This window comes from Petromyzon marinus, chromosome 43 (assembly GCF_048934315.1).
Source record: "Petromyzon marinus isolate PM22_M1 ecotype Great Lakes invasive population chromosome 43, UKy_Petmar_22M1.pri1.0, whole genome shotgun sequence".
Taxonomy (NCBI): domain Eukaryota; kingdom Metazoa; phylum Chordata; class Hyperoartia; order Petromyzontiformes; family Petromyzontidae; genus Petromyzon; species Petromyzon marinus.
In genome coordinates, this window is record NC_133709.1 from 8,342,533 (window position 1) to 8,354,305 (window position 11,773).

The 11,773-nt window shown below is 47.7% G+C and overlaps 1 protein-coding gene and 1 long non-coding RNA gene across 2 annotated transcripts in view; one reads left to right on the forward strand and one right to left on the reverse strand.

Moving 5' to 3' along the window:
* Nucleotides 1-1,710, reverse strand: part of SMCHD1 (structural maintenance of chromosomes flexible hinge domain containing 1) — a 106,516-nt gene extending 104,806 nt beyond the window's left edge. The window contains exon 1 of the mRNA XM_032970353.2: nucleotides 1,248-1,710. Within this exon, the coding sequence (XP_032826244.1) occupies nucleotides 1,248-1,469 (222 nt within the window). The 5' untranslated portion in view covers nucleotides 1,470-1,710. The remainder of the gene's footprint in view (nucleotides 1-1,247) is intronic.
* A 2,561-nt stretch (nucleotides 1,711-4,271) lies between these two features.
* LOC142930801 (uncharacterized) lies at nucleotides 4,272-10,258 on the forward strand. Its single transcript, XR_012946757.1, has 2 exons — nucleotides 4,272-5,394; nucleotides 6,196-10,258. It is a non-coding gene; the product is annotated as an uncharacterized LOC142930801 (long non-coding RNA).
* Nucleotides 10,259-11,773: the final 1,515 nt, after the last annotated feature.

Consider the following 11,773-nt stretch of genomic DNA (forward strand, 5'->3'; position numbering starts at 1 on the left):
GGGCCGCACTGAAGGCCACTAGGGGCCGCACTCTAGGCCACTAGGGGCCGCACTCAAGGCCACTAGGGGCCGCACTCAAGGCCACTAGGGGCCGCACTCAAGGCCACTAGGGGCCGCACTCTAGGCCACTAGGGGCCGCACTCAAGGCCACCAGGGGTCGCCAATGGCCCGCGGGCCTTTCAATGAAGACCACTGACCTACATACCTTCTCCAGCAACAGCTGACACCCTCTTCTCTGCCTGCTCCTCCTCCCTCACATATCCCCCTCTTCTGTACAGACTGGTCCAGATGTTTTGTGACCAACCGTTAAAGTCTCTAAAACTTTATATTTTCTTCGAAGGTTTGTTTAAAACAGAAATGACTATTCAAAGGAAAAACAATGTTCGGGGTCAATTAATTGGGTGGGGGGGGGCGGGGGTCACAAGACACCTGGACCACCCTGCACACTGCATCCCATCTCCCCTCTCACCAGCGCCACAAGTCGACTGATCTATGTTCCTCTCTGTGGCTCTGAGGAGCATCACCCCCAAGGTGACAAACACCACAGACTCCCTTCCCTCCTCCTCTCGTCTCACCTGCCACGGGATCCAGGGCTGCCACTGAACTTTCTAGAACGGTGGTTCCTGACACACACACACAAACACACACCCTCTCCACCACCCCCTCTACACTCGGTGAATAGAATGACGGTTTTGTTCTGTAAACTATAAACACACAAGATCGTATCTGCAGCGGTTCTACGCTGCGTACCACTTCCCAATATTCACCACCGTTACTCTCAACCGAGCCGGGAGACTTGGCACCCCAACTCCCCATTCTACCCCGGGTAACTCATCTCGTCCCCACCACCACCAGCTCCGCCAGACTCAACTTTTTTTTCTCTCTCTCTGAGGAATCTCACCCCAAAAAAAATCCACGCCCCTCCGCCCAACAGAAGAGCTTCAGACTCCCGTCACTCCGTCCCATCTCCGGTGACAAGACGCAACGTACTTTCTCTCCCACCTCCTCCTCCTCCTCACTCACTCCTCATGTCTCCCGTCACCAGCCCCAAGAAGCTCACGGAGACCTCTCAAGAGCTTCACCAAAGTTATCCCCTCGCAACCCAAGTGAACAAGGGGGGGGCACAACGTCCCAACCCTCGCTCATGTCAAACTCTCTCTCTCTCCTCTCCTCTTCCCTTATCAACAAACATCCTCTCTCCACTCTCTCTCTCCCACCCCCGTTGTGTGCCCGCGTCCTCCTTTCACCTGCGCCACGAGACTCCTGAAGTCCCCGAAGAGCTTCACCCCGGTCATGTCCAAGACTCTCTCGCTGCCGTCACCTCCGCTCGTCCTGCGGTCGAACACGAACACGTGGTTCCAATTGGCCCACATCTCGCCGCGGGCCCTCGGGCTCGCCGACCTGAGCACGGCCGGGGCAGGAGGAGACGAGGCGGAGGCGTCGCAAACTCCGCGCGAAACGCCCGCCATGTTCTAACTCAATGGCACCGCGGCGACGAGGAGGACTCCCCTTGTTGTCTCTCTACTCGCTGCACCCCTCCCCACCGCCGCTTCCCCGAGGGAAGCACGCGCGTCCTCCTCCTCGCGCCGCTTCCCGTCCCTGCCCCACGAGTCGCTTTGAACCCCGGCGGAGGCCGCAGTTTATCCCCTCGGCAGCAACACACGCCGCGTTTTCCCGCCGCCTCCTCCTCGTCGTGTTGCCACAAACCCCGCCCCCCCCCCCGGAACGACGATCCCGCGACCTCCCGTAGCCCCACCCCCCTTCTCCCCAGGCCTCGCCCCCTTTCTCCCCAGGCCTCGCCTCCTTTCTCCCCAGGCCTCGCCCCCTTTCTCCCCAGGCCTCGCCCCCTTTCTCCCCAGGCCTCGCCCCCTTTCTCCCCAGGCCTCGCCCCCTTTCTCCCCAGGCCTCGCCCCCTTTCTCCCCAGGCCTCGCCCCCTTTCTCCCCAGGCCTCGCCCCCTTTCTCCCCAGGCCTCGCCCCCTTTCTCCCCAGGCCTCGCCCCCTCTCCAACCCGTAGCCCCGCCCCCCTCAGTTGGTAAAAAACCCAATGAGCTATTAAGTTATTTTTCAGAAGCGACCTGGCGAGAAACGATAGCTCAACAAGGTAGCATGTTACGTGAAAATGTATAGCGGCAAAATAATCTGAATAATCTATGTGGCCTTAAAATAACAAATTAACCTTATGGCGGGACCCCGGGGTCCCGAATAAACAGAAGTCTAAATCATATTCTTAGCTCTTTCGGTAAAGTCACGTTGAAGGGAAACAATAAAATAATAAAAATATATATAAAACAATAAAAAATTCTCACGACGTTTCGACCATAACACAAACGGTCGTCATCAGGTGTGTCGGTTTCCATTAATTTATTTATCACTTGGCGAGGACGAATGCGCAGAAGAGGTGAACAAGCGAAATTTTGATTAGCACATCGTATCGAGCTCGTCGAGAGGAAGATTGCCGTAATGTTCGCCTTCAACAGATATAAAATGACGTCGCAACGCAGTTCATGCGAGAGCCGTGGGCTTATGGGACCCCGGGGTCTCGCCATAAGGTTCATATACACTTCTCGGGAAATGGCCTTCCTATATCGAGCATGTGCTGTGAAGGACTTTTTTCTCAAAGTTATATCTTTTTTTATTTGAAGGCCGCTGTTATTGAAGAATGGGTTGAGTTTTTGGTTATTCGTGCATCACTGCCAACGCAATATGACCAAACAAGTTATCTCAAAATTATGAAATAAAATTTTGAAATATTTAAAAATGTGTAAATTCAAAACATTTTCAAAATAGTTTGGTACATTAATAAGTGGCCTACAAAAGAAAAAAATTGAATAGGCGACGTTCCGGGCCATAATGTGCATACAGTAAGCCCTTGTTTAACGGGATAGATGCGTTCCTTAAAAGTGGCACTCTCGCGTCAGGTGTTGGATATGCGCCTTTTTCCAAAATTAATATTCACAAGAAATTTGCTTATACATATATACTTTTTTTTCGGAATAATTAATGAATAAAAACATAAGAGCATAGTAACTGAAAAACAACACGTGAGCCAAAAAGACGCCTTGTCCTCCCGTAGCAGGTGAAAGCGGAGATAAGAGCGTGCTAACGAACTCAGCAGCAGACCTTGGCAATAATTTGGTTGGGGAAATTGCAAGGCAATTATCACAGGCTATCTGTGTGCAAGGTAGGGCTAACCTAAACAAACCGCACGTGGAGGCCATGAGAGGGCCGTTGTTTTGAAATTAAATAATGAGGCAGACAGAACATTGAAACTAACACTCCCCCTTATAATTAAATAAATAAATTTGATAAATAATAGGCCCCATGGTCAACCTTCCAAACAGCACGGGCCGTTTTAAAAAAACACACAGCTGAGAGCAAGCGGTGCCTAGGGTCGCGGAAAGTTCACGTTAGCCTAGATATAGGTGAGTCAAAAAAACTCAACCATTTATTCTGCATCTTCTAGCGTTAAAGTTCAAAATTCGACAACATGAGTAGGCTAAACTATCGATCCTCGTGCTCGCTCCAATTGGAGACAAGGCTACGAGCTACAGCAATGAATTATTGCCCATTTGCTAATCCAATACTGAATGTTAATTCATCTTTAATAAGTTCCTGTACAACCTGACCGCAGCGTATGACAAACACAGAATTGTTACTAAAGTCAAAACGAATTCCCTAACCTTAGCATAGGCGAATAAGAGCGCAGTGTTGACCCAAGGGCAATGGAAGAGGAGCAGAGGCGCCTTTGTCTAGATCGTAGCGTGAGAGAGAGGACAGACGCCAAGCAATTATTTCAGCACCTGCGTTCACAAGGCCGAAAACAGAGATAACACTTCCCCACCACAGCCAGACGGAAATTAATGAGGAGCCTTGAGATGCACGGCGTGTGTAGACCGAAAAACAGCTCAAAGCGCAGCCCTGAAGGGAAGACTGAGAGAGTTACCACAGGCTGTCTGTGCTAAAGCTAGCAGTTGCACGAAAATGGGGCAGAGACTGAGACAGACAGCGAGAGAGTGGGACAGGGAGTTTCATTTAATGGCCATGAGCTATGTCCCGCTGGCATGGCCTTGCAGAGACTTGAGCGATGTTAAACCGAGGGCCAATGAATAAGAGGGTCTCCCGGCCGCCTTTGTCTCCCTGCCGTACATGATGAGAGTATACATACGCTTATGAGAGCACTTTCCCTGGCGCTAAAGTCAAGAGCCACGATGGAAGACTGACACAGCAAACACAGCAGACCTCGAGTCACGTGTAGAATCGTAACTGTAAGTCTGTGATGGAAATGTTAACTTAAGAAAAACTTAACCATTTCTCCGTGCGTCGGTAAAGGTCGTATGAGGGAAACGTCGCCCCTCCCTCCAGGTTGCGCAATACAGACAAAGACGCCTGTGAGATGATTTGAAACGCCTGTTATTTTGATGGTATGAAAAGAGGGGGCCTGAGTCTGGGAAGCGGTGAGAGTCGGTCACACAGGGGAGAATTCCGCCTCCCTCAAGGTTGTGCCACACAGACAAAGATGCTTTGAGACGATTTGTAACACCTGCTGTTTTTGACGGTCTATGGAAAGAGGAATCAATAGAAGGCTGTAAATGACGCACACAAGGATACACATACACAAGGACACACAGACGGACACGCGCTACAGACCACGATACACCGATAAATCCAAAAGAAGCCCCACCTTGTGGGGAGGAGTCAAGAGGAAAGATTTTGGCATAAAAGAGGACGCTGCCGCATTGAAAACTCAGTTCGGCCGGCTCATCGGAGTCCGGTTCGGCTGAGCTCAGCTCAGCTGAGCCCATCAGCTGAGCTCGCCATCTCATCAGCAAGAGTTCGACCTGCGGGTCGGCTCAGGAGTGAGCTGCGACCACTGGTCGGCTCGACTCATCATCATCGGGGCTCAACTCATCGGAGCGGCTCCCCATCTTGTCTGCAAGCGAGCAAGTCCCGCTCGCCAGCTTATCAACCCAACTCATCAGCAAGCTGACAAGACCAGCTTGCCAGCCCAACTCATTCCTGCAGACGCAGAAGAAGTCTCTGCCGCCCGCCGGGGTGGCGAGGGTCGCTGTTTAGCGACAAGACTATGAACATGCATCGCCAGCGCCGATTGCGCAACCGTGCCAAGCCGACTCTCCTCCCGTACACGCTACGAGCGTGCCGTGTACGCCATCAACTACAACAACGTGGGCCAGCTGACAAGCCGAGTCACCTCCCACGCACGCTACGAGCGTGCTGTGTACGCCATCAACTACAACAACGTGGGCCAGCTGACAAGCTGACGTCACCTCCCGCGCACGCTACGAGCGTGCTGTATACGCCATCGCAACTACAACAACGTGTCAGCTGGTCAGCCTACGTCAACCAGTGTGAGCCAAGCCTAATCAACTGATACGTATGACGCACACTGCTCCACTACACGACAAATCAGGCGTTCGCTTGACCTAAAGACTCAACTCCAAACACTGACTATTCAAAACAATTAATGTCACTCAAACATACACGGGTCCTTAACCAGAAGCCAATACTCAAGTCCATAGGCCATCAGTGGCTGTGAAGGCATTGCGGCAGATCGAGTGAACACTCCGTCGTTTATAAGTATATTCGTAATATTCCCTCCTTAATATTTTGTTTTGGGCTGTACTTCTAATCGCATAAATTACCAACCGATCCATCAATACGAATGAATCCTTGACCCCTTCGCCACGGAGCTAAGCTCACGTGGGGGAATAGCGTATCCAACCGGCTTCCTTATCAGGCGATCTGCTCCACAATTAATTAAACGTTAGTCCAAGATAAGGATATCAGGGGAGAGAGCACACCCCACTGCACCCCCTCACCCTAAGCCATTGCGGTAATCATATAAATCTACCCGATGGATCTGTTGAGATATTTGTGCCTTTGGGAATAATAACTGTTTTTGATCGCCTTTTTCGTATGAATATCGTCATATAATCTTTAAGTACTTCTTAAAGATTATATGACGATATTCATACGCGCACGTACTCGCGTACTCTACAGAATAATCAACTGTTCCGTGACCTAATGTGCTAAAAACGTGATAAGGGTTGCTTATGGATCTATTAATAAGTGCGGTACTGCGTGAACAACTCAAGTACAATAATTTATTATAAGGTTAAGGTTTTTATGTAGATTAGCATGTGCATGTTTCAACGACTCTCTCTCTCACCAACAGCTTGCGTTACGCGGCGGAATTAACCAAAGGTGCTGGTGTCAAAGTGAAACCACGCAGTCATTGATGAGACTGTGTTGATACGGTGTTGTAATTCCAAGCCGATAGTTGTATCTTTAGAGTTAAGGTTTAATTAGAAATAAATTGATTAATGCAGAAGTGGTTGTGTGATTCTTTCCTGAAATCTATGCATAAGATCTGGTTCTGCGATGAAATACGAACTTGGTAACCTAACATAAACACACTAATCTATACTCAGTAAATGTTAAAGCGAGAATGATATGAACTTGGGGACCTAACATAAACTCTAATCTATACTTGGTAAATGCTAAAGCGAGAATCATTGTATTATCCTGATCGATATTACGAAGTTAAACCATGAAGCCGAGTTGACTCTTGACACTAGCATAACTGCATACGATTAATTGCATTATCCCGATTGGTAACACCACCTCGTCAACGAGGTGGGGCCTGATTATCATAAAGGCTGTCATTGACATAACTACACCCACTCGTATAATTAATACGATTATCTCTCGAATTAGCATAGTTTATACGCATAATTACACAAATTAACATAATTTCGGATACATTATGCAAATATCAAATTTCATTTAATTTTCATTATTTTCATCCAATTTTCATAACACCCACATATACAACAAATTGGGGGCTCGTCCGGGATCTCTCGCAGACAGCTTATGCTTGAATTAAGGAACGAATCACTGTTGTATTAACCAAGATATTGTGAACAAACATTGCCCTGTGACTGTAAACGGGTGTAAAACAAAAAAACGCACTCTGAAGGAAAATACCAGAGTAGCAGAGTATAACAAAGATAGTTGGAGTAAGATTATTAACACAAGTTGAACTGATGCATTCTGTGATACAACTGCTTTGAGATGTACTCTGAAGGAATACCAGAGATGCTTGTATTAAGAGGAATTTTTGAGTAGATTGCGGGATATTGGGAACCTGTGTCAAAACGTGCAGGCCGATCTGTTATAGTGCAAACAAATCAGAGAGACACATGGGATCAAAGCCGTATTGATGACATTGAGACACTATGTAAGGACTTGATAAAATGTGACAAAAGTGAAAACTATGTAAAAATTGCAGAAATAGCAAGGTTAGACTCATATCTCCTCACACAGACAGACAGAGAAAGATTATGGAATGAAGAAAAATTTGAAAGGGAAAGAGAGGAGAAACTGTCCCTAATAGAGGAGGTAGAGCGTCTGCTCGCCCTCGTGAGAGAGAAAGAATCGGCACTAGCTGCACCAGTTAAACCCCCAGATGTTGATACACATAACACATATGGGAGTGGCAGTTTACCACACTCCGAGTCACGCGGACGTAAACCAGGGACTGGTCCCACAGGAGGTGTGGTTACCAATCAAAGTGGTTTTGACAGAGATCTCCCCCTCGCGGCCCGAGAGAGGGGAGGGAGAGATACGGATGAAAACAAGAAAACATGAGGCTGACCACCTCGAAGTTAGAGAGAGACAAGAGATTGACACTAAGTCACCAGGATATTCAGTATGAATAGTACCAAAAAGGGCGGAGCTGGGGCGAGACGAGCGACATGACAGAGACAGCTCACCAGAAAGACACATTCCACGCAAGCACGACCGACGTGGAACCTACAGCAGGGGTTACTCTCCAGAGAGAGGCACATCACGCAAACATGACCAATCAGATACAGATAGCTCAGACAGCTCACCAGAGAGACGCACGACACGTAAAAATCACCAACGCAAAACCACCCGCACCACAGAAGACAAACACAGGAATCCCGACAACCATGTAGCACAAGACAAACATAAACACAGCACATCACCTAGCAGGCACCACACACGTAGTAGATGGCATGAAGGTCAAGGACAAAAACACTCACCACATAGACACAGCTCAAGGAGATTACGCACACCAACCCACAAGCATGGATCACAAGGCCCACATAAGAGAAACAAGGGACACAAGCCACGGGACAGATACGAATCCTCGGACAGAGGGAGATCACGACACAGACACAGGAAACATGACAGTAGTGATAGCGAAGGCAGGGACAGCTCGAGTGAGCACTCCTCAGGAACAGACGCCACCGACGACGATCAATACACTTTCAATAGTAAAACCCTGAAACTAATGGGCAAAGCGCTCGTGAGAATTCCCTATTTCGATCCACACAACAAGAACAGGGATATGCACACTCACATCACAACGGTAGAAGCAGAAGCAATGATCCGGGGTCTGGGTAAATCAGCAGAAAAGTCGTGTTTATTATCAAGGAGCCTACATGAATCCGCCAGACCATGGGTAACATCCCTGCCAAATAGGGTCAAGAGTGATTTCAAACAATTGAGCCGAGCAGTAATTAAGAGATTTGGGGAATACTCCACATGATCTGAATGATTGAACGCGGCAAAATTGATGACTCAGCGTGTAGACGAAGACCCACGAGATTATCTCCTACGCTTCAAGAGAGCATATTACGCAGGTGACGTGGACAACGCCCAGGAAGAAGGGAAAATATTAAAAGTTATGTTCTTCCAATCACTAAGACCTGAAATAATGAGAACAGTAGGAATGATACTGGACCCCGAGACTGCCTCCCTACGCCAGATCGAAAGCAAAGCCCACACGGCCTGGGTGAACGAACGGAGAACCACTAGCATTGCCAAAACACACATCATCACCAAAGATAAAGAACGCCTCGATCTGGAGGGAAGCGAATTACCAAGAAATAATAACACCACACGGAACGGACATGAAACCCCGCAGGAGAAGGTGCCAAATCCACTAGAATCAACACCCATCAGCAACATGCTGAATAACGTTCCACGTGGGGAGAGAAGTGAGGCCAGAGGAACCTGGCACCCACGGCCGCCACAGCCCTGGAATACAGAAGAGGGCGGATCTTGGAACTATGGAGGAGGGAGAGCGAGTGACGGGTCATACCTACCCCGCGGAGGCCGACGCCCACCGAGCCAATCACCATATCGTCTCCCACTGCCGCCTCCACTAGCAATAGGGCATAGACCACAGTCAGCCAACAGGAGTCGATATGCCCACCACAGTCGGATGGAAAGAGAACACCAAGAGAGTATGAAGACTCCCATGCGAACAGCAAAGGCAAGAATACCAACGGAACACACACCCAACGCAAAGATAGCCCAAGTGAACATAAGAAACTCAAGAAACCCCAAAGCAGTCACCGAAGTGGTACCAGAGGGTAAAGGGTACCATCTGGGGGAATTAATTCCCGTAGGACCGGTCGGACGAGTCCACGTGGAAGTAATACTGCAAGACACCCTGACCAGCCAGGGCCTTTGTGATACTGGAGCAGAAATATCAATGATATCCAGAGACCTATTTGATGAACTCCAGACGGCCCTCCAGAGGAAGAATGAAACACTACAGATGATGCCAAGTAGGCTTACCTACTCAGGATGCGAAGGGACCCACATGCGACCATTGGGCAAGGTCATGATGAAGCTCACGTTCAACAAAATCAACATGGGCCATCCACTATATGTCGTACAGAACCCAGGAAAAGAGCTGATCATTGGAATCGAACTATTGAATCGCCTTAAACCCATTGTGAACCTTGAATCCCGACAAATATGGGCACAGTCAATGCCGGAGCAGCATAAGGATCCAGAAGATGAAGAAGCCGGAAAAGACTCTACGGGAATTCAAACGATAACACAAGAACCCAACGACTAGTCACAGACAATCAAGAACGAAACCAAGCGTCCCGCAGAAATACAGACCACTCAACTACTGACCAACTATGAATAAGTGCGGTACTGCGTGAACAAGTCAAGTATACTCATTTATTATAAGGTTAAGGTTTTGATTTAGATTAGCATATGCATGTTTCAACGACTCTCTCTCTCACCAACAGCTCGCGTTACGCGGCGGAATTAACCAAAGGTGCTGGTGTCAAAGTGAAACCACGCAGTCATTGATGAGACTGTGTTGATACGGTGTTGTAATTCCAAGCCGAAAGCTGTATCTTTAGAGTTAAGGTTTAATTAGAAATGAATTGATTAATGCAGAAGTGGTTGTGTGATTCTTTCCTGAAATCTATGCATAAGATCTGGTTCTGCGATGAGATATGAACTTGGGTGACCTAACATAAACACACTAATCCATACTCAGTAAATGTTAAAGCGAGAATGATATGAACTTGGGGACCTAACATAAACTCTAATCCATACTCGGTAAATGCTAAAGCGAGAATCATTGTATTATCCTGATCGATAATACGAAGCTAAACTACGAAGCCGAGTTGACTCTTGACACTAGCATAACTGCATACGATTAATTGCATTATCCCGATTGATAACACCACCTCGTCAACGAGGCGGGGCCTGATTATCATAAAGGCTGTCATTGACATAACCACACCCACTCGTATAATTAATACGATTATCTCTCGAATTAGCATAGTTTATACGCATAATTACACAAGTTAACATAATTTCGGATACATTATGCAAATTTCAAATTATATTTTATTTTCATTCAATTTTCATAACACCCACATATACAACACAGGTGCGTGACGTCATTTATCGACGGCCCCATATCACACCGCTCGGCCACGCAGCTCAAGACAATAATTCGTTGTCAACCGCTCAGAAACCGCAATATAACGGTGCGTGTTCCGCGTTGTCGCGTAAAGCGTTCGCGAATGGAAGAACCGCGTTTATCGCGAAAACGCGTGGCGTGTGAACACGCGGTAGGCAAAGACCTACCGCATGTGAAATTCACTCAGCTATGGAATATTTATTGCTGTTTACTTTTACGTAGATACAAAATATAATTGAATAGCTTAGTTGACAATGTATGAATAATCAAACACAGCAATTCATTAATGCAAGGCCGTATTATCCAATAGCACAATAGGCACTGTGCCTAGGGGCTACGAAAACAATTTTAACGATACAAAATGTAACCAAGATATCTTCTTGAATAATTATAAACACCAGAGATTAACCTTTCGATATTCATTTTATTGCAAAATTAGCAATATCTTGAAATGGTGTTTTTTTGCACAATCTCATTGTCAAGAGCGTGGCGCAAGTGAAAATCGGCATTGTCCTATGGTTGATCAGAGTTTTTTTGTCAGCTTTAGCGAGTGACAGCGGCGGTAGTAGTAACATGGGCAGCAGTACCAACTGCAGAAAATTATCACCGAAGGCCTACGAAACAGAAGTGTCCAGAGCCTCCAATAACCTTAATTCCAGCCCTGCATTCAATGCCACGTGCAGTTTTGTCCGCAGACATGGTTATAATAGGCCCCGCCCAACTAGAACGTGGCCACGCCCATTCCGTGTTCAGGCCTCGCCCACCGCTCTGACCACGCCTCTAACCCCCCCCACCACCCCGCCCCCGAGGGTACGAGCAACCCGGATGTTTACTTACGCCCATCACGCACTTCCGATTGCGGGTTTACAACATTACAGCAAATCACACGAGGGTGACCTTAAAACCGTTAATTAAAGAGTACACGTGCCTTCGACTTACGTATATCTATCGCATGACTGGAATTCTCACATATAATTTAATG